This window comes from Sardina pilchardus, chromosome 17 (genome assembly GCF_963854185.1).
Source record: "Sardina pilchardus chromosome 17, fSarPil1.1, whole genome shotgun sequence".
NCBI lineage: Eukaryota > Metazoa > Chordata > Actinopteri > Clupeiformes > Clupeidae > Sardina > Sardina pilchardus.
The window spans coordinates 29,540,106-29,563,640 of record NC_085010.1 but is presented as its reverse complement, the minus strand read 5'-3'; the positions used below and the strand labels follow the sequence as shown (position 1 = coordinate 29,563,640).

General features: G+C 47.0%; 1 protein-coding gene across 2 annotated transcripts; it reads right to left on the bottom strand.

Moving 5' to 3' along the window:
* gas2l3 (growth arrest-specific 2 like 3) lies at positions 1-21,769 on the bottom strand. 2 transcript variants are annotated; one of them, XM_062518381.1, is made up of 9 exons: positions 21,539-21,769; positions 13,680-13,735; positions 9,591-9,765; positions 8,485-8,603; positions 8,178-8,319; positions 6,551-6,614; positions 6,001-6,139; positions 5,027-5,134; positions 1-2,899 (listed from the first exon to the last, which is right to left on the bottom strand). In XM_062518381.1, exons 2-9 carry the CDS (start codon positions 13,704-13,706, stop codon positions 1,679-1,681), a joined length of 1,995 nt encoding a protein of 664 aa, XP_062374365.1. In that variant the 5' UTR covers positions 13,707-13,735; positions 21,539-21,769; the 3' UTR covers positions 1-1,678. The 2 variants fall into 2 exon arrangements, with proteins under 2 accessions (XP_062374365.1, XP_062374366.1); XM_062518382.1 differs by lacking the exon at positions 21,539-21,769 and adding an exon at positions 15,737-15,872.
* Between the last annotated feature and the right edge of the window lie 1,766 nt (positions 21,770-23,535).

The following is a 23,535-nucleotide window of genomic DNA, read 5'->3' as shown; positions in this document are numbered from 1 at the left end:
TAAAATCAGCTCTTTTATTTGACATCACGCACACTCAAACACACAAATGTTGGAGAGAGAGAGACAGTACTCTACATTCATGACAAGGGGTTTTCTTAAAGTGCTGGAAAAGGTTGACATACTCAAGACTATTTCAATGACGCTACATAAAAAAAAGACCACACACAAGTGTAGAGATAACCAAACAGTCAACATCCACTTCCACTTCCACGCACACATACACACAACACAGATAAAAACAATAAAATTAAAAATAAAAGATCTTGAGAAATCGGTTTCATAAATAAATTTCAGCTCTGTGATACTGGACGATATATATTTATTAGTTTAGCGTTTGGCATGAACGGATACTATCCATGTAGGCTATTTGTTAAACTTTTAATGTGTCAAATCAGTAGTATGTCCTCAATAAAAGTAAAGCAGTCCTGCTGTCTTCAAATGCTGATGGATGCTTCCGTTTTGTGCCACTTTCTCCCTTAGCTTTAATACTACCTCACAGAGAAACAAACTTGACCAACTGCAAATATCATGACAAAGAGCTTCATATATAAAACATACACAAAAGTACTCTATGGATATCAATCCCCACCACTCCTGACCACGTTTGCTAGCAAGCCAAACTTACACATTTTAAGTAGAAAAGGTTAAAACGATCCGTCAAGGTAGGCTACTTTGTGAGGGTTAGTGTTGGCTACTGACAAGACAACTGACATCGTAACATGTTTGTAGGTTATAAAAGGTACCATCTCACCCCATTACCCCCTGGAAACACTCTACTACCCCTTCTCCTACCATTTCGAAAAAAGGCACACCATGAACTTCCTAATCACTCTAGCAAAAACACGTTAGCAAAGTCACTGACAGGAAGACCAGTATAGATAGAACATACTCATATTATACTCATACGTATGTTGACAGGGAAATACTGAGTCAACACCAAATAAACGGTTTAAAAATACAGATTTGATTCATGAAGTCTTTGGCATGTATAAAACGTTTCTGTGACCACGGGCTAGTCGAGTTCCTTGCTCACCAACCATGGATTTGAGTATTGCTTCTGATAGTGTCGTAACGTTTTACACAACCACTGAGCAGGGTATGTTCCGTACAGGCTGGACTTGATTTCCATTTTGAAACAGTCGGGCTGAGAGAAGTTGTAAAAAAAATGCACACATGGACAGCAAAATCTGTTTAGCTGTTGTTCACTAGCATACGCACAGAACTACAAAAACAGTCTCTAGCAGTCTCTGATGTTCTTTCAGTAACAGATCTCAGTGGAATGTTAAGGTCTTGTGAAAAGTACGGCGATTGTGCTTTTAATATAAAAATCAGAAGTTTGTGTTCATGCATTCCCACTCCTGCACTTGGTAAAGATTATGTCCAAACAAATAAAGATTAAACGCAGAGGTTTTACCTCTTTGACCCTTTTGATAATGGCACAAATAAAATCATAACAAAATAAATTAAACACAAATATAAAATCAAGTGGACAGACAGACAGACAGACAGAAAGAAAGACAGACAATGTCGCTTCAAAAAGTTGCTAATGTGGTGTGAGTGTGAGAAAACACTTCAGCGTCTCTCACAAGTGCTCGTTCACTACCTGGTTGGCTAACCTTACGGATCCCCATGAAGCCAGAGGAGTGGTCTGCCTGTAGTACAGAGATTGTGCCTGCGCTTAGCACTTCTGCTGCTGCCTCCTCCTGCCGTTCATCTCAAAGTAAGGCTCGTCCTTCTTCGCCGGCCTCGCCCGCTGCGTGACCTTCTGGGAGACGGGCGGCGGCGTTTTGAGGCCCGGTTTGGCCACCGCCGCGCTCTGCTGCGCTTCGGGCTTCTGAGCGGCCCGGTTGGCCAGAGGCTGCGCGGCCTTTCTGACGGGCAGCCGCGGCGAGTTGACCGGCGTCTGCCTGGGGGACGGGCGCGCCACAGCGGCCAGGACGGGGGTGCCGGGCCGGGACGAGGCCGGGCTCTTGCCAACGGCGGGTTCTTTGGCCTTGGTGAGCGGCGAGGGCCGGGCGGTGGGGATGCGAGTCCGTGAGGTAGGGGTCTGCGCTCGGGGCCGCGGGGCGGGGGACGAGGACGAGGACTTGGAGTCGTAGGAGGAGGCGCAGCTGGCCGGGCTGGCGGGCCGCGAGGTGATGGGCCGCGGCGAGAGGGGCCGGCGCGCGCGGCCGTCCAGCCGGAGCCGGGAAACGGGGGACGAGCCGCGCCGCTGGTCCAGCCGCGAGCGCAGGGGGGCCACCGGGGGCTTCCCGTCCTTCTGGCCGTTCCCGGGCCGCTGGGTGATGACGGCAGCGCGGCGCGTCACCGGGGCCGACTTGGGGTGCTTGAGGGTGGGCTCGGCGCACACGGGGCTGCGCGGCATCGGCGGGGTCCCGTTGGGCGTCTGGCGCAGCTTCAGCTTGGACGGGGCCGCGAGCTTCGGCGTGGTCACTCCTGGTGTCGCCGGGGACGGCTGAGGCGCGGCCGCTTTCTTGGGGACGAGCGCGGGAGACTGCGGGGCTCTCTTGGGCGACGACGGAGTCCCCTGGAACACCTTCTTGGGGACCGCCGCCTTCCTGGGCAGGGTGGGAGTGGACGCCGGGGACGCGGCGTAGGAGCGCGGCGTGCAGTGACCGGGCGTGGGCGCCTTCGACGACGAGCAGGAAGACGAGGCCGAGGAAGTGGAGGTCGTGGACGAGGCGTCCGAGAGCGTGACAGCGGCCAGCGGGTCCATGGTGGGGGGCTGGACCTGCTGAGTGGTCAGGGCTGGCCCTGCTGGCCCCTTCTGGTAGGCCAGGATCTTCTGCTCCAGGGTGGTGAACTGCAGCACGCGGCCCGGGTCGTACTTGAGCAGGAACCCCTTGAGCGTGTCCCAGCCCCCACCCACCCGCACCATCACGTGCTTCCCGTGCAGCATCTGTGTGAGCGAGAGCGAGCGAGGGAGGGAGCGAGTAAGAGAGTGAGAGAGAGGGAGTGAGTGAGTAAGAGAGTGAGAGAGAGGGAGTGAGTGAGAGGGAGAGTTGAGCAGAGAAAGTGTGAGCGCCAGAGAGGAAGGAGAGAAAGCGAAGGAGAGAAGAAAAGATCACTCAAGTTACATAACACCAGATCTTACGTAAACACGAGTAACCGGGTCCAGTTGGGCTAATGTCAATTTCAAGGCTTTTCAATCATCTCCATCTTAGCCTGAATTAAAAGCAATGAATACGGGGCAAGCAGTAAAGAACTGGAGTAAACAAACTAGTCTTCTCTTGGCCTTCATCTCAAACAACAACAACTCCTCTCTCAGTCATCCCCATCTTAAAGGGCAACTCTGCTCCAAGAACAATCTAGGGTGTGTTTTTGAATGATACCGACAGTAAAGTTTCATTGGGGACAAAAACTAGTTAGTAAAACCGGAATATGTATTTACAACAAAGATTGCCCTGGGAGTACAGTAAATGGTATAAACAAATTGAATTAAAAGTAAGTACAGTAATTTTACATTTGAATTAAAAGCAATAAATAAGTGGAAGTCTAACACTTCGTTACAATTAACCTTTTTTAACCTAAAAAAAAACCCATGTATCAGTGCCAGCACTTCTTTTGAATTTACTTTAAAAATGCCAATAGATAACCAGTTGTCCAGTTTTAAACCGTCAATACAAATGTAAACATTCGATCTAACTTTTCAAAAAAGTACTATATTGGATCATGCACTACATCATCTATATATACATTTCTAGACCATTACATTTACATAACCAAATGAATTCATTTAACTAGATAATTGGTCAGCTCACAGTCCTGTCACTGCACGGCAAACATATAGAGACATGTGCACCTGCCAAACATGACATAATCACATTAATTCAACACACAGGGCACGAGTCTCTAAGTGCAATGTTCCAACTTAGATGAGGTTGATTACCGTGTCCATCTGTGAGTGAGAACTATCTTTAGCTTCATGTCCTGTTAAATAAACACCCATATAGACAGGTTCCCTATCCCATCGGCTTGCTGATGTAATTGATTATGTAACCTCCGCTCCAGGCTTTGTTAATGCCTCAGTGCGGAGGGAATCTCTATTTTGACACACACAGCTTAGACCCCCATCTGTGCGCCGGTCACACACTGTGCACAACAACAGTTTCACAGCCATGCCCAGGTGGGCATGAAAACCACCGCTGGCCAAGAGTGGACGCTCTGACCGAATAGGGGGTGTACGTGGTGAGCGTGATTAGACAAGCCTGATATCATATCATCATCCTTGTACCGCTCCGGCACGTGTGGTGGGATCTAAGGTGAGCGGGTGTGTGTGTGTGTGTGTGTGTGTGTGTGTGTGCGCGCGCACATGCGTATGGTACACTTGTGTGGGCGCAGAGGTGTTGGCTGAGGACCTGATTGGCACTCTTTAAACCAAAACCCACGTGCGTTCCAAGATCTCCCGGTGAGAGAGGCTGGATTAGCGGCTGCTTGTGAATGGGATTGCCGACTGAATCGCCGGCGCGGCCGTTCATTTGGACTCTCGGCGGGTTTTTTTTTGGTCAACTCTATCAGACAGCTCAGACTTGCATTACAGGCACAGATTCCCCACTCGTCCAGCCAGCCGAGTCATTACAGGCACAGATTCCCCACTCCACTCGGCCAGCCAACCGAGTCATCTGAGATTATCATTCCTGTTGTCAATAATCACCATCTCCAGTGAGCAAATGGACCCGTAAACAGCAGGAGGAGCACGTGCGATTACGAGAAATAGCAAATGGCGAGATGGTGATTGTGCTTTTCTGGTAAGTGTGTGTGTGTGTGTGGGGGGGGGGGCTGTGCACGAGGCGCTCAATGTGCTACGCTACGCTACGCCTCTTGTGTTCCAGTGTGATTGAGAGCGCAGACGGAACGCTGGCTCTCCTCACGCCGCTCTTGTCCAGCGAGGGCGGCAGGAACAGCTGCGGCGGCCCAGCTCGTCTTCACAGATGGTATTGCTCTCAAGCAGAAGAGCAGAGGGGAAAGAGTGTGTGTGTGTTTGTGTGTGTGTGTGTGTGTGTGGTGTGGGGGTTGAGCAACTCACCCTGATGAAGAGGATCTTGTCTCCGAGTCGGTAACGGCCCTCTGAGAGGTACTCGATGGACACCTTCTGGGCACAGTTACAGGGGGGGTCATCGCTCAGGTCATGGTCCTGCAGGAGAGAGGAGGGGAGGGATGGGAAGGGCAAGTCAGTGAGACTGACCACTGATGAAACGAGCCGAGGTGAACAGGAAGTGATGAAACGAGCTGAGGTGAAGAGGAAGTGATGAAACGAGCTGAGGTGAACAGGAAGTGAGGGACTGCTGCTGCTACAGGCGGGGTGCAGAGGCAGCGTGAGAAAGAGTGCGCGAGGGGGGCTGGGTGTTGTGTTTTGGGCTCAGGAAAGTCAGAAGCAGAGCCAGGCCGACTCAGCATCTTGTGTGTGTGAGTGTGTGTGTGTGTGTGTGTGTGTGTGTGTGTGTGTTTCAGCACTTCAAGGACGAGCTATGTGGGTCGTGCTGACAGAGCTCTGGGAGCGGGGACAGTGTGTTTATTGACTCTACTGAGCGAGGGCCGTTAACACGGCGGACCCCGTGGGCCACAGGCCTGACACTGCACCGCACGGTCACAGGAACTCAGCACAGCTCAAGGAAACGGGGGACTGTTTACCAGCAAACACAGAGAGAACAGAGAGAGGGAGATAAAGACTGAGGAAAATAGACATCTAAACAGTCAGGCCCCCAAAACTACACACAGACAATGAGGGGCCATCTCCTCTTACTGACGTTACAAGACGGGCCAGTTGTGGGACAAAGAGAAGAGTAGCACAAGAGTGCCATTCTATCTCCCTGTCCTCCCGCAAGTCACGTTTCAGAAACACAATACAAACACAATGGTCCCACGGGCCTCAGCGTGTCCCAGAGGATCCACCAGACTCCGTCGGCTCCAGGTCTCACTCAGGTGTGTGGTTTGGTAGGGCTGTGAGGAGTGTGTGTGTGTGTGTGTGTGTAGGGGGGGAGGCAGGGGCGTTGTACTCACGCCTTGGTAAAGGCTGCCGTGCTGACAGCAGACGGTGAAGGTCTTGACAGCTGGGGCCGGTTCTCCCGTCATGAGCAGAGTCTCCTCCAGCTCGATCTCTTTCTCCAGTTTCACCAGAACCGGCGGCTCCACTCCGTACCTGCGAGAACATCAGAGAGAATAAGGGACGAGAGGAGCGACGCGTCACTTAACCACACATCTCAACTGCACGCCACATGCAGAGGGAATGAGGGAAGACTTAAAAAAAGAAAAGAAAATAGCTCTAGAACCACAGATGAATACAGATTCACCCCTAGAATCCTCTTAGAATTTACCGATTAAGCGATACTTACAGTAGAATTATCTGGTGCACATTCTGGACAGGCAAAGCACACATTTAAGCCCTCACCCCCCTGCCTATCCCAATTCTGCGGTTAAAGACTACAGCACCAAGCTTTATCAGACCTTTTGCCGAACCCGCTCTTAAAAAAAATAAATCACAAGATTATCCGACTACCCACAACCCCCTGGTGCCCAGGCCTACACTCTGTTGCGCAACTTCATCACTTACTTGGATACGATGCGGCCAATCTCCAGTAGACACAGGCATACCTGCCGAGGGTTCTTATGCAGAACTACGGGGGGAAAAAAGAGCAATTATAGGCAATTTGCATTTAAGCAATGTTTACCCAGACTTAACCATTCTGGAGCAATTTAGGCCATTTCACAAGAGTACCCAATTTAACCCTGTTAGTATAATTATCCATATCTTTGTGGTATAATTTTGGTTTGTTGCAACACTGAGGATCAGGTGGGCAAGCCTCTTATTCTCTGGTGGCCATGGTGACGGCACAATGCACTCTGGTTAATTGGTCTGCACAATGGATCCCAAGAAGCCACTTGGTTTTGGATTAAACTAATGCCAGTGACATGTGGCTCTAGTGTGCGACCTGCTACGCCACACGCTGGCAACGCAGGCTTTACCTTTAGCCCCATGCTCATTTGAACTGATTACTACTCCAATTAGAGCACGTTAATTAGCTCAGCCGACGGCACTGACAAGAGCACGTAAACCTGAGGGCTGCCCTAACCACCTACTCTAGTGACTGCCAGAGATGTTTACCTTCAGACTAAAGGGCTGCTGGAACAAAACAGTTTCCGAGATTTCTATCACTTAAGGGTCAAATGAATTGAAAAGAGCCAAAGAAACCCTTATAACCTGACTTATTTTGCCCAAATAATTACTTTATCAACTTTAAAAAAGATAAGAAAACTATAAAACATAAAATACCAAAGTATAGATAAAGGGGAAAAAGACAATGTATTCTACACCATGTTGTATATACTGTAGTATTATAATTAGGTCATTGATAGGTTGCTGTGGGAAGTCCCCAACCAATAGCATAAGGAATTTAACATCTTTTTCTCACTGTAACGAATACTTGAAATGTTATATAAAATCTTGAGCGTTTATGTCATAAGAATTTCTCAGATTACACCAGAGCAGCACTATGAGGTTTGGCATGATATCTGAAGGACGTCTTGGTATGGCACAGCCAGGTACGGTTTGGCCTCTCCATCCTCTTAGCGTTGACTCTCAGTCTGACTGTGTTCGTGCCACAGAGTCTGCTCCGCTGGCACAGTCATGGGGTTCACGCCGGGCCTCTGGCCTGAATACTGAGGGTCCGCCCCAATATTTGCACACTAATCTGTCGTGGAGAGGCATTCACGGCTGTTTTTCAGGTCAGATCCTTTCAGTGAGCAGGTCACCTAAAGCTGGAGCCATCGGTGTGGCTATACAAGTTCTTGGATGAATTGGGGATAAATGGGGCTTTGTGTGTGTGGGAGCAATCCTTGAGTCGAATCCTAGCACACACATGGTTGCCGTTTCCATGGGCAACGCAACATGCTAAGACTACCCTCTCTGTCTGACAGCTAGAAGGGTCACAACGAAGATAAAACTCTAATGCTCTGTACCAATTTCACCCAAATATGGCAACTGAGGCACCCAAATGAGGCAAACAATTACTTATTTTTCAACAGGCACGAATATGACTTTTAATTAAATTGACGCTTCCCATATCAGTAAAAAAGAACATAATTTTTAAAATGCAATTTTCTGCTCCTTTTGGGACAAAACTTGCCGATGTTATTTAAAAGTCCCCCCCCCCCCTTCCCCCTTCCCCCTTCCCCCTTACCGAGGCCCTCAGACTCAAACATGTAGGTCTCGTCCACTCCGATCTGGCGGCACCAGCTCAGGAAGTTGGCGGTGTTGTCGCGGGCGAAGAAGGACCCGGGAGAGGCGACCGCCTTGAATGGCACCTTTTTCATGGGAAAGTGCTGCAGAGGGCACAAAGGAGAGGAGCAGAAAGGGAGAAATGAATGGCTCACAGAGCAACACAAAGGCACTTCAGATGAGCGATTGTTGGCCATGGAGTGGCCCACGCTGCCCCCCCACCGCCCCCCCCCCACCCCCGCGCTCCTCCAGCGGTGCCTTTATCTCACCTGCCACTTGTCCGAGGGGCAGCTCTGGGAGATTTTGGTCTGAAGCACTCCGATCAAGCGGCACAGCTTCACACCGTTCTGCAGCTCCTCCATGAAGTGCTCTGCGCGCACCTCATCTCCTGTGTGTGTGTGTGTGTGTGTGTGTGTGTGTGTGTGTGTGTGAGAGAGAGAGAGTGTGAGAGAGTGTGAGTGTAAAGGATTTAATGTGGCAGGTGAGAGAGAGGGGAGAGAAAAAAAAATCAAATGAAGATTGACAGAGGAGAACCCAAAAGACAGGCAGGTCAAAATGGGACAGTATACTGAAATGTTGCTGGGGTGCAGATTAGAGCTCCACGTGCCCTTGAAGCAGAGTTTCGGCTGAGCCCCTGGGGAAATCTAAGGTTACGGATGGCTTGCCTTTCAGTCCACCTTTTTTTTTTTTGGTATGCTGAATTTCACCAGCCTATATTTAGAGGCCAGCATTCAGCAAGAGTCAATTCTCTCCAGAAGAAACACCCTCAATTGTTTACAAATCCTTCCCATAATAAGGTCTTCTCCCCTTACCCTCAATGCCATGAACATAAAAAGCTGGCTCAAATTTCCCTTTTGTTAGAAATTAAGATACAGAGTCCTATGCTACTACTTCTGCGCCGTCTTAGGGGCTTCAGGCTGTGTGAACGTGAACTTCTCCCACCCTACCGATAGACTGATACGAGACGAAGACTCCAGGCGCAGCTGTACAAACAGAATGCAAATTTGGCTAGGAAGCAGCAAAGTGTCTGGGGCTTGGTTTGGTTTGGCTTAGAAATCCACACTCTTTGAAATGCAACACTCGATACGACAAAAAGAAAACTGGAATTCAAGGTGGCATGGCTTTAGAAACACCAAACGGTTGATTCGCTTTTGAGAAATAGCAAGTAAATTAAACTATTTGGACTTAAAAGCAAGTGGTTCTTTAGTGTGCTGGAAAAAATATAATAATATATTAAGCTATAAGAACAAAAAGCTAACCCATCAGCAACTGAACAACTGACAATTGAAAACAACCTTTATCATGTTTTATAAGCAAGCCAACGATATCAAATAGGCACGTGACCAGAGGAACACTGCTTGTGGAGGAGACCTACCCAGCATGCCGGTCAGCCATATGGCCAAGTCCTCTTGCATGGGCACCAGGGTGGCCTCGTGCCGCACGGCCAGCCACTGGTCGAACTGGTTGACGTCTGCCAGACCCGGGCCATGGCGCCCGGTCAGGGGGCTACGCGGTCTCTGGACGGGAGAGTCGAACCTCTCGAACCAAGACTGCAGGGAGAGAATACAACACACACAAAAAAACATGGTCAGTGAGTGTGTGTGAGACTAAATGAAAGTGCTGGATGGAGACGGAGAGAAAGTCAATGAGTTTGTGCAAATATCACACAAAATGCTATTTGTCTTGTGTCCAAGCTGATTTGGGTTCAGTAGCAAAATGGCACAGCGTAACCTCATAGCTGATGCAACTAGCTGGACAATGAACCAGAAAATGGAATCTTCAATTGTTTGTTTGTATAAGCAAAGAGATACTGTACCTCAACCAATTTCATAGGAAAGTGTTCAATGAAGTTGAGCCTTAGAGATAAGAGCGTGCGGGGGAGGTTGAGGATGAAGAGGGATTTTGTTGATACCAACACAGAACTAGTTTTAGAAACTAATCAGTAGGGCTATAATTTACAGGTTTTGGTGGCTGAGCAGGTTTAATTGCTACTAAGCAGTTTCACAATGCAAATAAGTGTTCTTCCTTGAAGCAACCTCATATTTGAGAGCCTTAGGAGCAGCTTAAAAGCTTTGCATGCCTTCTCTGAGGCCACAAACAAGATTTTCTGGTATTAGAATACCAAACCTAAGCTTGCTAGGCATTCAGATGCATTTTCTCATAAGTGCCCTCGATACCATACGGTTGAAATAAAGGTTTCAGTTGATTCCCATTCACTATGTCAAGTTCTGTGAATTGCTCTTCAGTCCTCTAGCTCTCTGTTCAGTATTCATGCTGAGGACAACGTCCAGCGTTCATACACAGTCCTGGCTCTGTGAAGGGTAAACAAACATAGTGGCTCAGCCACAGACCACCCTAGCCAATCAACACTCAGTGGAGAACATTCTGAACTGATTTAGGCACCATATATTATCCATATACTATTGGTTACATGACCGATGTAAATCAGATTAAAAAACAAATATTAAAAGGTTATTTATTCCGATTCAATCCAATTACACAATTTACATGAGTAAAGAGTATAATCAGACTGAAATCGGATTTGTATGCTTGCAGGTAACCACACTGACTGTGCTTTAGGAGCAGGGATGGGAGGTGCGTCATTCGAATGGATGTTGAATTCAAAAACCGACCTTTGGCAACACTTAAACACAGACTGCATGTTTACCTCACCCCTAACCCTATTTGGCAAAACACAAACACAGGTCTACATCTCATTTTTATCCCTTGGACTACTCCAACAAAAAAACACCACGCAATTCAAACCCTCTAGGCTTGTACTCATGACTTGCTCACAACCTTAATATAGCAGTGAAAGGCTCTGAGCGGACATGTTGAGGCTCGGGACCTGGGATATGGAGAGAAATGATTGGGTCAAAGGGGCTACACTGCAGTGCCTTTACGGTGTCCTGTCAGGGCGGATTTGCACTGAGAACATCCAGTGGGAGCGGGAAGCAAGTGGGAATATCAGGACATGCTCCACAGCCCACAGAGGCCACTGGGACCAGACCCACGGCCACCTCCCTCGCTGCATCTTCATCATCATCATCATCCTCAAATCCACCTCACTGTGGGCTACGAGGAAACGGCCGAGTGGAACTCTCAGGATGAAAGCCCATCTTTCCCGCACACAGGAACAAAAAGGTCAACTTGCTGCTCTGGTGACAAAGAGGGTATAATGAAGTAATATAACTCGCCCGTTTAGAAGTCAGGCCGGCGAGAGTGCCAACTGATATTCCGCAGATCAGGCGAAGCTGGGCGAGCTTGGCTCGACTGTAAAGGGGTTCTTTCACGGTGGGTGAGAGTGCCTGGAGCAAGCCCCTCATCCCGTCCAGGGAGGCTGGCTGTGGCTGTCCGCTCCCAGAGTCGTGTCAGATTTATCTCCCCGGCCCAGCCTAGCAGCAGTGCAGTGCTCACAGCTCGCACACATAAGCCTCCCTGTCAGCCCAACAATGGGCCCCTCACATGGAGACTGGAGATATTCCCTTTCCTGTTTTGAACTTGAGCACTATGAAAGACACAAGGGCACGAGATCACTTCCAGTTGGGGTGAAACCGGATGATTCCTGATGACAATGATTGGTTTTGTTTGCCTTATATTAAGAGCCCAGGAAAACTGGAAACAGGGAAATTATACCAATCTGCCCAAATACAAAGGCAGTGGGCTTGAAACGGGGTAATGAGCCATCCTATTTTGCCTCTGCAAAAATGAGTAAACTGTTTGGTGGGGGTTGAATTTTCATGGACGCTGGCTTCGAGAGGTCAAGGGGGCAAGGAGGGTTCTTTAAACAGAGAGCTGAACAAGCGCATCCCAACACAAACGAAGCACTGGTCACACACACAGGAATGTTTCAGTGACCTGCTCTTCTGACCTCCTCTACCCCCAAAAGAATGGTGGGTTTGCTTATTGTCTGGGTGGTATCAAATTACACACTTCAACGTGTGGATCACTGCGACCCCACCCCCCAAACCCCCCCAAATCCCCCCCACTGCTGTGGTAGCCTGAAGATGGAGAGGATATTGGAGGAAGTTTCTCATTAGAATGACTTTGTTTGTCATAGCGCTCACTCCGCAGAGCTAAAAAGCACATCTGGTCATGGCAAGTGAAAGCCCCCTCTGCTTTTCCTCCGTCAAATCAGACGCAGCGAACTGGACGGGGTTCTCAGGGAGATCACATGACCTCTTTGCTTGCTTCTGCACATGTTTCCCGTGACTCCCACGCATGTAACCATGATCCCCAGATGAGCAAGCGAAAGAGGGAGGAACGAGGGCAGAGAGAGTGAGCGAGCGAGCGAGCGAGCGAGGGAGAGAGTGAGCGAGCGTGAGCCACTGGCTCCAGGCAAATCCGACACATATGTACCGTTTCCCTCTCTTGCACAAAGGTCAGCTAATTAGACATGAAAATACAAAATGGAGTGGAAGGAGCTGGGGCTTACACAAGCACGCCTGATTACCACACCACGGCAGATTACGGTGCGAGCCCGTCACCTGACCAGATGCAGGCCGCGTGTGGAGAAGAAACTAAAGTTTCAGCTGAACGAAATCTAAAAATATTTTACAACCGTGTCAAAACAGAAGCTTGGCTCTGCACAACGTGGGAATTGGGAGGAACTCCCCGCTCGCTCGGGTTCATGAAATTGCTCGTCATGGCGGATAAGTGCTTCAGATGTCCATCTGTGGGAAAGATATTTGCATGACAGACAAGATCTTCCTTGTGGCTTATGCTGCCTAACTTCCTAAAGCTCCCACTCATCCCAGTTCATCTTTGATCCTGTAATTTACCTGAGGGGGTCGCCTTTCAAATGCCCCCTGACCTTGTGTGACCATGGAGACCACCTGGACAACTCAACTCTGGGTCTGAAGCTCCTCTGACTTTAGCATGTGTGTGCATACGGTACTGTGAACCTCCACAGTTACGAAATATAAGTCTAAAGAGACTAAAAAAATGATGGTGGCCCTTGAGGGTCATGAAATGTGTTGCATGACTGTCCGGGAACATCGTGCACAGCTTTTGCATACTGATTAGTCATGTGTGCAAGCTGCTGGAAAAAAAACATGGCCAAGGTTTTCATTAGCATACAATACATGTGAACACCAAGAGTACAGCCTTTGAGGCTATGAGTCAGGAATTGCATTTTCCATATAACTGTTCATGCTATGCTTCACGTGGTACATAATAAGATGTTATGTAACAAAAACACAGGTGCATTGCAGAATGTCAGGCACATTTACTCTCCCCGCCCCCCACCAAGGTGGTGACATTTGGACAAACTTTGAAGCTGCATCTCAGTTTAGTTTCAGGTGACCATAAATCACTGCGAATAAAGGTTACCAGTGGGTAAAAAATATGACTCGTATATTTCTCCATCATTCGTCACGTCATGTGCAGCCCTACATCTGTACATCTACATTTGAGATCGAGTCAAGCAAAAAAACTTTGAGAAAATGTAGTATGTAATCTTTACCTGAAGCCCGGCCTGAACTGCCATCATTGAGCTCAAGAGACGTTCACCTCTTCATTCTGCAGGCAAAAGAGAAAGAGCGGTTACTTGTCATGTTTATTTCATCCAGACCACACTTCGAAATTGCACAATTGTGGTGGTTTGTGCAGCAGACAAAACAAACTGGTTTTAACAGAGGGGGAGTGAAGTTAGGGAAAAAAAGTCTCCATGGTAAGACTGAGCCGTCTGAACAGGGCATTAGCCATGTCCTTACCAAAACCCTTTCAGCTATTCTCTCTCTCAACAATGGTCAGTCTTAATTAGTGTGCCTGAGCCATGCCAATGGCAGTGCAATCAGGCTATATTAAGCGCTGTGCCCTCCACACAGCCCTTCAACCACTCGGCCTACACACTGTACACTTTACTGGCTTTTTCGGTCACACAGGATGCACTAGTACCTTCAGGACATTTTCTTGAGTCGAGTTTGACTCATCTTGTGGGGTAGTCATACTTGTTTTTCCCCTCACAGTGGTTGAGCTTTGGAAACAGATCACGTGTAAAAAGACCAGAGGCCATATTTACATAGCATTTTTATCTTTTCACTCAAATCACCATTTAAGAGTAAGAGCTGCAATAACCTTGGTAATTCTTGATGAGTGACAGGTATTTGCCAGTGGGTAGGCACGTGTTACATCAATCATTCAATTAAGAAATACAGAAAATAATGTACTATTGGCTAGGAATTAACAGTAGAACATGCCCACAGAAAGTGTCTTTGAGAGGAACTTCATAATTGCTCCCTCACGACTGAGACACTATCTTTTCAATAATTCTGTACAGCAATCAAAAATATTGTAATATGGAATGACTGAACTGCCATTTTGCATTTGGGAGATGGTCTTAGCGAGGAGCCATTTCAACTTCCTCTTAGTTCTCACAGACTCTGTGCTAAGGGACTTTGACTTAGTCAAAAACAATTAAGAGTCCCTATGTTACAACTAGTTCTTCCTTTAAAATTGTTCTCCTAAGTTAGGAACTACTTTTAGTCTTAACGTGCTTTGAGAAGACAGGCCCTGATCTGGATTCCGTCAAACCAAGTGTCCTGCTAGCTGTTAGAAAACTACAGACAAAACATTAATAAAAAAAAGAAAAAAAAAACTGTATTGAGCCGGAAGCCACTTTCTAGAGAAGACAGAAAAATACACAAATGGAACAGAAAACAAATCCTGTGGTCAACATCAGAGCAGATATAGCCTTCAAGATATTTACATGTCAAAAATATCACACAGCCATCACAGTCAAATGTTTTCCATGCTTGCATATCTAAAAAAAGGAACGAAGTTGCTAAATGTTCCTTCCAAGCCAATGAAGTCCACATGTAGGCTGTGACTGTGAGCAGAAACTCACTGTTGTTGTTGTGGAGAGAAAAATATGCTGATGACTAACCATGGATATGGAGAGAGTCCACTGACAGCAGCACTCCATTATTCTCAGTTGGGCGAGTGAAACATCTGGGAGTGAGTCAGTGGCTGAGCCTTACTTTTCTCATGGGGAGCATGGGCCTGAGCCCAGACTTCTTACAGGATGTTAGGGATTACCCTGATATTCATCCCCCCAGCCACCCAACAGCAGTGTTTGTGTGTGTGTGTGTGTGTGTGTGTGTGTGCAGCAGAGCAAGCTGCGTCTTCCCTGTGGACCAGCATGCAGGATTCAGGCTGTCCCGTTAACGCACCCAGCGCAGCTGAGGAAACAAAAAACCAGAGTGCACCCAGTCCTGCACAAACGCTCGCTTTCAATTCTCACTTCAGTGACGGCGCATCCATATGGATTGTCACTGGGAATCGAAGAAGTTGAGAGAGACTGTGAATCAATAGCTTTCTCATCTGTCCCACAGAAGGCTAAATTGAAATTCTCTCAATAAATCGCCTCCGTCAGGGCTATCCAAACCATGCATGCGCTTTTTTTTGTTTTTTAGATTTCGGAACCAGTACCAGGGCATGCCATGTAAGCAAAAATGCTCGTTCTGCCACGCAAAACAAAAACACATTACAGTGACAATGACAGCAGGAAATGACACCTACCTCACTGAACAAAAGAGTCCTGTTCAGATTATAGAAGGACGGGACAAAACAAAAGACCACAATAGCAAGCCTGCTTGATTTGAAAACAAAATCCGGTTAGAGCGTGGAATCCCCTCGGAGGGCTGGCGTTAGTGTGGAGAGGGCACGCAAAGCAGGACACGGCAGCGGAACAGTGCAGGAGGCAGCTGAGCATCCGGGCAGAGCGGCCAGTGATGGTCCTGAACGCCAGTGTGAGTGTGTGAGTGTGTGACTGTGTCAGCAAGCAAGCGAGAGAACGGGAGATGGAGAGAGAGGGAGAGGGAGAGGGAGAGAGAGCGAGGGAGGGATAGAGGAGGGGAGGGGGTGGGATGGGATGGGGGGCAGGGAGCAGCGGCTTGCCTAATGAAGCAGCTCCGCTGTGCTTGGTGCTCAAACCCCCTGATCCTGCCCAAGCCATCTCACAATACACCCATTGTTACACCCCCCACCAGGCTAGTCTCTCTCCTGCTTGCTCACACACACACACACACACACACACACACGCACACACGCACACACACATCAAGTAAGCCCTAAACAGTACAGCCAATGGACAGACTCAAGTTCAAACAAAGGAGCCTCCCCCTTTGAAAAATACAACAGTGTTGGGAAAGTTTGGGGTGGGCCGAGAGAGAATAAGACCACAATACGCCTTTTATGCATACTTCTGTTGGCGGAGATGCCACAGAAAAGACGGGGGAGGCAAGACAAGGGGATCTATGGAGAGACAGAAACGGAGGGGGGGGGGAGAGAGAAAAAGGAGAGAGAGAGAGAGCACGCAGGAGAGGGTGAGCGAGAGCCCCATGAAACTTAATTGAGTGTGGCGCACTGTGGGGGGAAACAATAGTGCGGAAAGGGCAAAGTCCTTCTGCAGAATGATCAGCATCTGAGCCTCTTGGCAGAGAGCATGACAGCACAGCCTGATGGGCCGCTCCACTAAATGTCAGCATGAAGGCAGGAACAGAGGGATGAAACAAAGTCAACGAGGAGGGAAAACAACAAAAACGTGTTTTATGTGCCCAGCTATTGCACAATTTGGCCGGAGGAAAGAGGGAAAGGACACGACATGACACCGACCCCGGGGGGGGGGGGGGGGGGGAAGGAGGCCGTGCCACATTCTCCAGAAGTCACTGGCATATTAAGTGGAAATTCCACACGGGCACCATCCATGCATTGTGCCCAAGCATCATAAAAAGAAGAGCCATGGCACTATGCAAAGATTCTAGAACAGAGCTCTGTTCTAGAATCTTTGGCGCTATGGCTCTGCTGCATGACGACACTCTGGCTGCACGTTTTCCACGGGCGGTAATGAACATCTTGCTGCTGAAGGCTGATGGAGGAGGAGGGGGAGGATGCAGCCTTGTCCCCGTTGCACTGGCTGCCTCAGCTCGTGGTTGCATCTGTGCTTGTGCATGACCTAGCACAAATGTCCTCCGATGGAACTGTGCAATAAGCATCGGAGACCATGACTCATGCAAAGTTCATGACGTAAATAAAAAAGCAAAAGATTAAAAAAAGCAAGAGTGGAATTATTCTATCAATGGAAATATGTCCCTGTTTTTAGAACTGGAACAACGAGGGATTAAGGATATATAACACTGACTTATTTGGAACGTAACAAACCAGGAACACCCAAATAAACAAACAAACAAAAAAACAAAAACAGTGGAAAAGTAATTTCAGGGGTTGCCAACGTCTTGCCATTGTACGTCAAAGCCAGATGCACGGTCTGTGGTTTGATATAATAATCCCACGATAATGAATCTCGGCATGAACACAGTAGATTTGAGGCTTTAATTACATCCTGGGAGATGTCTGTGCGTAGCCCGGAGAATAAACACAGGATGGAGAGGGAGAGAGAGAGACAGAGACAGAGGAGGGATGCCCACATGTTCCATCACGCAGGTCATCTTACAGCCTGCCCTAATCGCCTAAGAGGATCACATCCATCCCAGACACGGCTTCCCCCAATGAGACGCCTTCTCTCCTCCAGCCGTGAGAGGGGGCACGTGGCGCATGCATGCATGCGTGTGTAAATGTAAACACACAAATGTGTGTGTGTGTGTGTGTGTGTCTGTGTGTGTGTTCATTTATGGGCACCAGTGGTCTGCACGTGGGGCCACATCCTAAACACCCCCTCCCACACCCCCACCCCCACCCCCCACCAAACACTCTGCCCTGAGGGAATACCCCCCGCACGCACAATATTATGCAAGTCCCTTTGTCGCTGATGAGTTCTTTGTCCCTGGACTTAATTGGCCTGTCGGTTAGTTTCATTAGGGTCCTCTTGTCATCGATCAGCGAGACGCTCCACAAAGGCTCTGGAGATTAGTGCGGTCCCCGAGACCCTGGGAGGCCCATAAAGCATCCGTGGGTCCACAGCCACCTCTCCTCCCCCCAAAAGGGAAGCCCCTCTAACGGACCAGAGCGTGGCTGACCCAATCTCTCCACCTGCCAATCCTATTCCCTGAGGAGTGGCTCATTGATGCAGAGCCACACCTGATGCCACAGTGCTGGATGTGCATTTGATTGGAGTGTCTTGGTCAATGCATAGTCTATTAGCACAATTGCGAGACTGGGATATGAGCAGTACTACTTGAAAATGAATGACTAGTCATCTTAATAAATGCCACTGCTGGCGAAAGACAGCCCAATGAAGTTAAAAGGTATTAGTCATCAAGCTTGGACCTGCAGAGGACTGGCTGACTGCCAAAGAGTACAAGCGTGCATGCATTTGCCAGCCAATGATCTCATCACTCTAAATAACATGGCACTGTGCATCATTCAAAACTCAAAGACGGTGTGTGTTAAAACATACAAGGATTAACAGCCATAGAAATGGACCGTTTTCTTAACCAGAGAACTGTTTTTTTCCCCCATTCTGTAAGATCACCTTTGCTCCACTCTTTTTTAGCCATCTGAATAGTGAAAATAGACTCTGGTCTTTACTGTGGTCATCTGTACAAGTGAACTTGGCCCAGAATGTAAACATTTGAATTCTAAAGGGTATGTTGATGGTGTTTTAGTCGTCTCTGCCACCGTCCTCTGAGAGCTAATTAAAATGTTAAACTCTGCACTAGGCTGTGAAAGAGACCATCATGCCAATTGTCCTTTGCAATTACCAAGGCAACTAAAACACAACCTTCAATGCTGAGCTGCAATTTAAACCAATCCTTTAGAGAAGCTCTCTAAACAATAATGTCTCCCTACCAGACTAATATTCAATAGGCCTGATATATTGACTTCAAATGGTGTCATTGTTGACGAGAGCATACGAGGCCCCCGCTGTTTGCCATGGGGGTCGTTTACCTTATCCTTGACTAATGACAAGCACTACAGTCCACTAAAGTCCTGCCAATGCAAAGGTAAGCCCAGCCTGATTTTCTGAGAGGTTTACTCTTAACTGACCAAATAGGCCGGTCGGGTCAAGGAGAGACAAGGTGAATGGATAGTGGGTTCACCCGGTTTAGAAACACAAAGAGCATTGGGGCTTTGGAGGTTCAGCCAGACAAGGCGTGTTGTATGATAATCCGGGGGATAGAGATGGGACAGGGTAGTGGGCCAAAGGACAGAGAGGAAGGGGAGGGAAAGGTGCCGAGGGAAAATGGGTAAACTTTCATCGGACTAACTGCCCCCTCCTGGCGCTCTGACTGACCTTTGTGACCTTACTCCAGCTCAGGGTCAAGCCAGAGCCATATAAAGAGAGAGTTGCGACAACTCCATTGACGCTAATGTTCCATATTTTCTCAACAATAGTTCCTGGAAGTTAGGATCGAACACTAATAGCGTTCTCGTTAACAGACAGTAAAACACGGTTATTCTAACGAACAGTCAATCGCTTCCGGGAACTATTTTGAACTATTTGAAGTTACACGAACCACGTCACAAACCAAATTTTCTGTACCCGAGTTGTCGCAACTCTCTCTTTATATGGCTCTGGGTCAAGCCAATAGATGTCAGCCTTTGACTATGACAAGACATCACGGAGAGGAGGTTACGGCACTGGCAATGTTTTGCACACATATATAACAAAAACATCTTCATATGATCTTTTACCAAACTTTTTGTTACAAAAAATGTTTCCGAGGATCCAGTAATTTCAGTTGTCTATATTCTCCAAAGGATTTACCACTAGGTTCTTCAACTCTCTAATATTTCTTTGATATATTACTAGCAAGAGATTTACTGTATGAGAAATCAGTTTTTAACTAATTTTTCCATTCCTTGAGTACTTTTGCATGTTCCTGCTCAAATAGTGCAGAACAGACAAAGAACGGCTCATTAGAAAGCATCAGTGCCATGCTGTTTGGTTCCAGCTTGGTGGCGTAACGCAAACAGATACAGTTGCCTTGGAGATGCTTGGGGGCTTGTCATCTGAGCACCATGATTGATAAAAAAAAAAAAGAGAAAAAAAAAAGATGGCCAACAACAAACTCCTGGCATCGGACCAGCGATGCATCTGGGACCATGGGGGAAGACCGTCCAGTGCTGTGCCTCTCGCCTGCCCATCAGCTGGACCCTCTAATGAACTGGGTAATCTAAGAGTCATTATGATCGCTATTGTGCCGTGTGGAGATCACGCCCCATATGGCTCAGAGCTAGGGTTAGGCCATTAAGCCTTATCCCCTTCTTTTCATATGGGCTCTTTTGGGTCTTTCCCCTTCTCGGCCAGGAGGCACCCGTGCTCCATGATGTTTCCCAATCTAATGCCAGTTTATTTTGGACAGATGGTCTTTGAGGTTGGCAGCAAAATCTAGGCCATTTTTAGGGGCACAGTCTCTGTCTGCAAGCGTGTGCTCATTAGTAATCAGTGAAAAAGTGTGCCATAATGTTTATACACAAACACTGCACTAGCCCTCTGTCTTTCAGGGTTGATGTTCATAAAAAATAGGGATTTCCATATTTGTGGATCTGACCGCCAGCCAGGCAAGCTGTGCCTTGCTAGATAAGGACCACAGGAGAGCCTTCAAAATGCATATTAAGCTCTCCTGTGGTCACCATTGAAAGGCGAGGAAGGGTTTTTTAAAACCCCTTTCATGGCCCTGACACACTTTACCCTGCGGTGGTGTGGCACACACTGTAGGGAAACACCTGCAACCCTTTCCTCCTGAGAGGAAACAGGAGACACAGGGAGACCTTGAGGATGTTGGCATTAAAAATTAAATACACAAGGGATTTTCATCTAAAACACCCAATTGCTAAATATTCAGCGACACGATTAACATGTGTTTGCTACAAAGGCTGAACATTAAAGCATTCTTTAATTACTTTACAGCAGGTTTTGCAACAATTCTGAAGAATTATTCAGTTAAAATAAGGTCGGCATGAGCATGCTAGTCAAAGGGTCCAAAACCAAATATGTTTGAGATGCATTTGTTGTCATGACGTTTTTCCCCAATTTCAACCAAAGTCAAACTTTCAAAAAAGAAAAAAGAGAAAGTTAATTTATGTCCACGTGAAAAATTAGGAAAAGTGTAAGGCGTGCAGACTTCCAAATCGCGTGGCATTTTTCACAACCTTTTACAGATAGATGCCCACGCGAGCTAACGGAGGAAATAAATAATTAAAACAATAGCTCGTGTGGATAGCTGCTACACTGAATCAAAATATTCACACAAGTTATTTTGTAGCATGTTGTCCATCTCCAGAAAGACACTCCTCATCTACAGTAGGCTAGCTAACAGCATCAACGCGTGCTGACGACTTGTTGCATTCATTTTTCTCGTTGCTTCAGAAGAAAATGCAAGGGAAACGCGTGTAAAAAGACGAAAAAATAGAACTTACCAGCGGTCATAGAAGAAGTCTCCAGAGCTTTATGGCGTTGTCAAGCGGATAGTTTAGGCATCCAGTTGAACCAGAAACAGACACAAAGTTGTCGAAAAGTAACGCTGTAGTGTGGGATGTCAGTTAACCAGCATTCTCCAAAGTTGTTGTTCCTCAGCGCCATGGAATGTAACTACTGCTGGGCAAGCAGCGCTGTTCGAAACAACCAATCAGAGGGCACACGCAGAACTCTCAATGGAACAAGGGCGGGAAATGAGGGAGGTTTTCCCTCATCTTTGCCAAGTGGCAAGTGCAGGTGGGCGTCGCCAGCTAACCAAAGCAAACCATGCCTTGTTGAGAGTACTTTTTTTTTTTTTTTTTTCAGTTAGCAAGAGCATCACATCATTCTGTCCAGTAACGATGCCAGGGGCTAGGACCAACGGTCTGGGGACAAAACTGTAATTGTCTCATCATTTTGTTCAACTTTTAAATTATTCTGAATCTGAGCCCGCAGGTCTAGGCCTATGTCTAGGCCTACCAGAGTTACAATGATTTTGAACACTAAAGAGAGGCAGAGTTGATGGACATTTGACCATAGACTGTTTCTGTTATAGGCTGTCAAAATATCTAGTCACTTGATTTGATAGGCCTGCTGTTTCTTTATAGCCTATAAAATCAGAGAGTTGGCTAGGCCCAAAGAAAGCCTCTAGAGTAAAAAAAAAAACTATTTTGTCTGATTGGAATAGGCTGTAGAGGGAGATTTAATGTTCTTCTCAATTAGAATCAACTAGAATCAACTTCAGTTTGAAATCCCTGCATTTGTTTTCCTCGAGTATCCACGGAAGATAACTGTCAGTCAGCATTGTGGCCAATTACTAGGTCTATCAAACCTCACTGGATCCCAGCTTAAGATGGACTAAAACCAGCATCAACATCAGATTGATTTAGCTGGAGGAGTCTGTCCAGGTCATTGTTATGGTAGGCCTAATTATTTCTCTCTCTGCTGTGTTTCTGAGGGCAGCTCTGCATGATTCCACCTGGAAAACCTGCTTTCAGAAAGTGAGGCTTACATGTCACCATGATTAAATACATTTCTGTGTGTTTATATGTGGACAGTAATACAGTATAGACATGTTATGCAAGGAGATGAACTCATGGATCACAGTCAGTTCAATTACCCCTATACCCTTCTGTTATTGATGCACTTAAATATATCCTTATTTAGCCTGTTTAGACATGATAAGTGATTCCATCATTGAAGTGAGTGAGATTCAGTATGAAGTTCATCCCTACCCTCAGCTTTCAATGATTGAAAAAAAATTAACTTAGCTATAAATTAGCTTTAAGAAAATTAGCTTAGGATGCCATGTTCCTTTGGGCAGCTGGGGCTTGCTAAGACCCTCAGCCTTCTTATAAGAACTGCATGTTAAGTCATAACAGAGATTTTGCCCCTCAACGATTAAAACAATCTGATTAGTTCTGTATGAGGGTCATACGTAGGATTATACATACCCTATGCACATTCCTGTGGGAGATATAACACCTACTTGATAACTGTTGCAGCAACCATCTTACTTTAACTAAATGTGTAAATTGGCAACCCACAAGGTAAAACAAGGCCATTAGATCAGGAGGAAAGCCAGTCGAGATTTAGACATTGGTAAGACATCTGTGATAAGATGTCTATTCACTACTTTACAATACACACACATCAGTTATATGGTTAGCCTAACATACTGTAGAGGTGTACATCAGTAGCTATATGACTTGTGATTGTATAATGCTTTGATTATGATCCTGCATAGGCCACAGTGGAAATTATCCACCGAAATGACTTGTCCAATGTCCATGGTAATTTAGATGACTCAGGCTCTGAATATTATTGATAACAACTCACTAAACACTACATATTTTATTTATTCATATTTTGCTTACTCCTTTTCTCAATTGCCATTGAGTTTGCCAATAGGGATACTGTGACAATACAACTGTTCTTTATTGTTTCATATGTCTACATA

Bases quoted from the DNA above. Each gene is read 5' to 3' on its own strand.
- gas2l3 (XM_062518381.1), bottom strand. From the start codon at position 13,706: ATGATGGCAGTTCAGGCCGGGCTTCAG. The intron at 8,604-9,590 runs GTAGGTCTCCTC...ACACACACACAG, and splicing joins ATGGCTGACCGGCATGCTGG to GAGATGAGGTGCGCGCAGAG. The intron at 5,135-6,000 runs GTGAGTACAACG...TCTCTCCTGCAG, and splicing joins ACGGCAGCCTTTACCAAGGC to GACCATGACCTGAGCGATGA.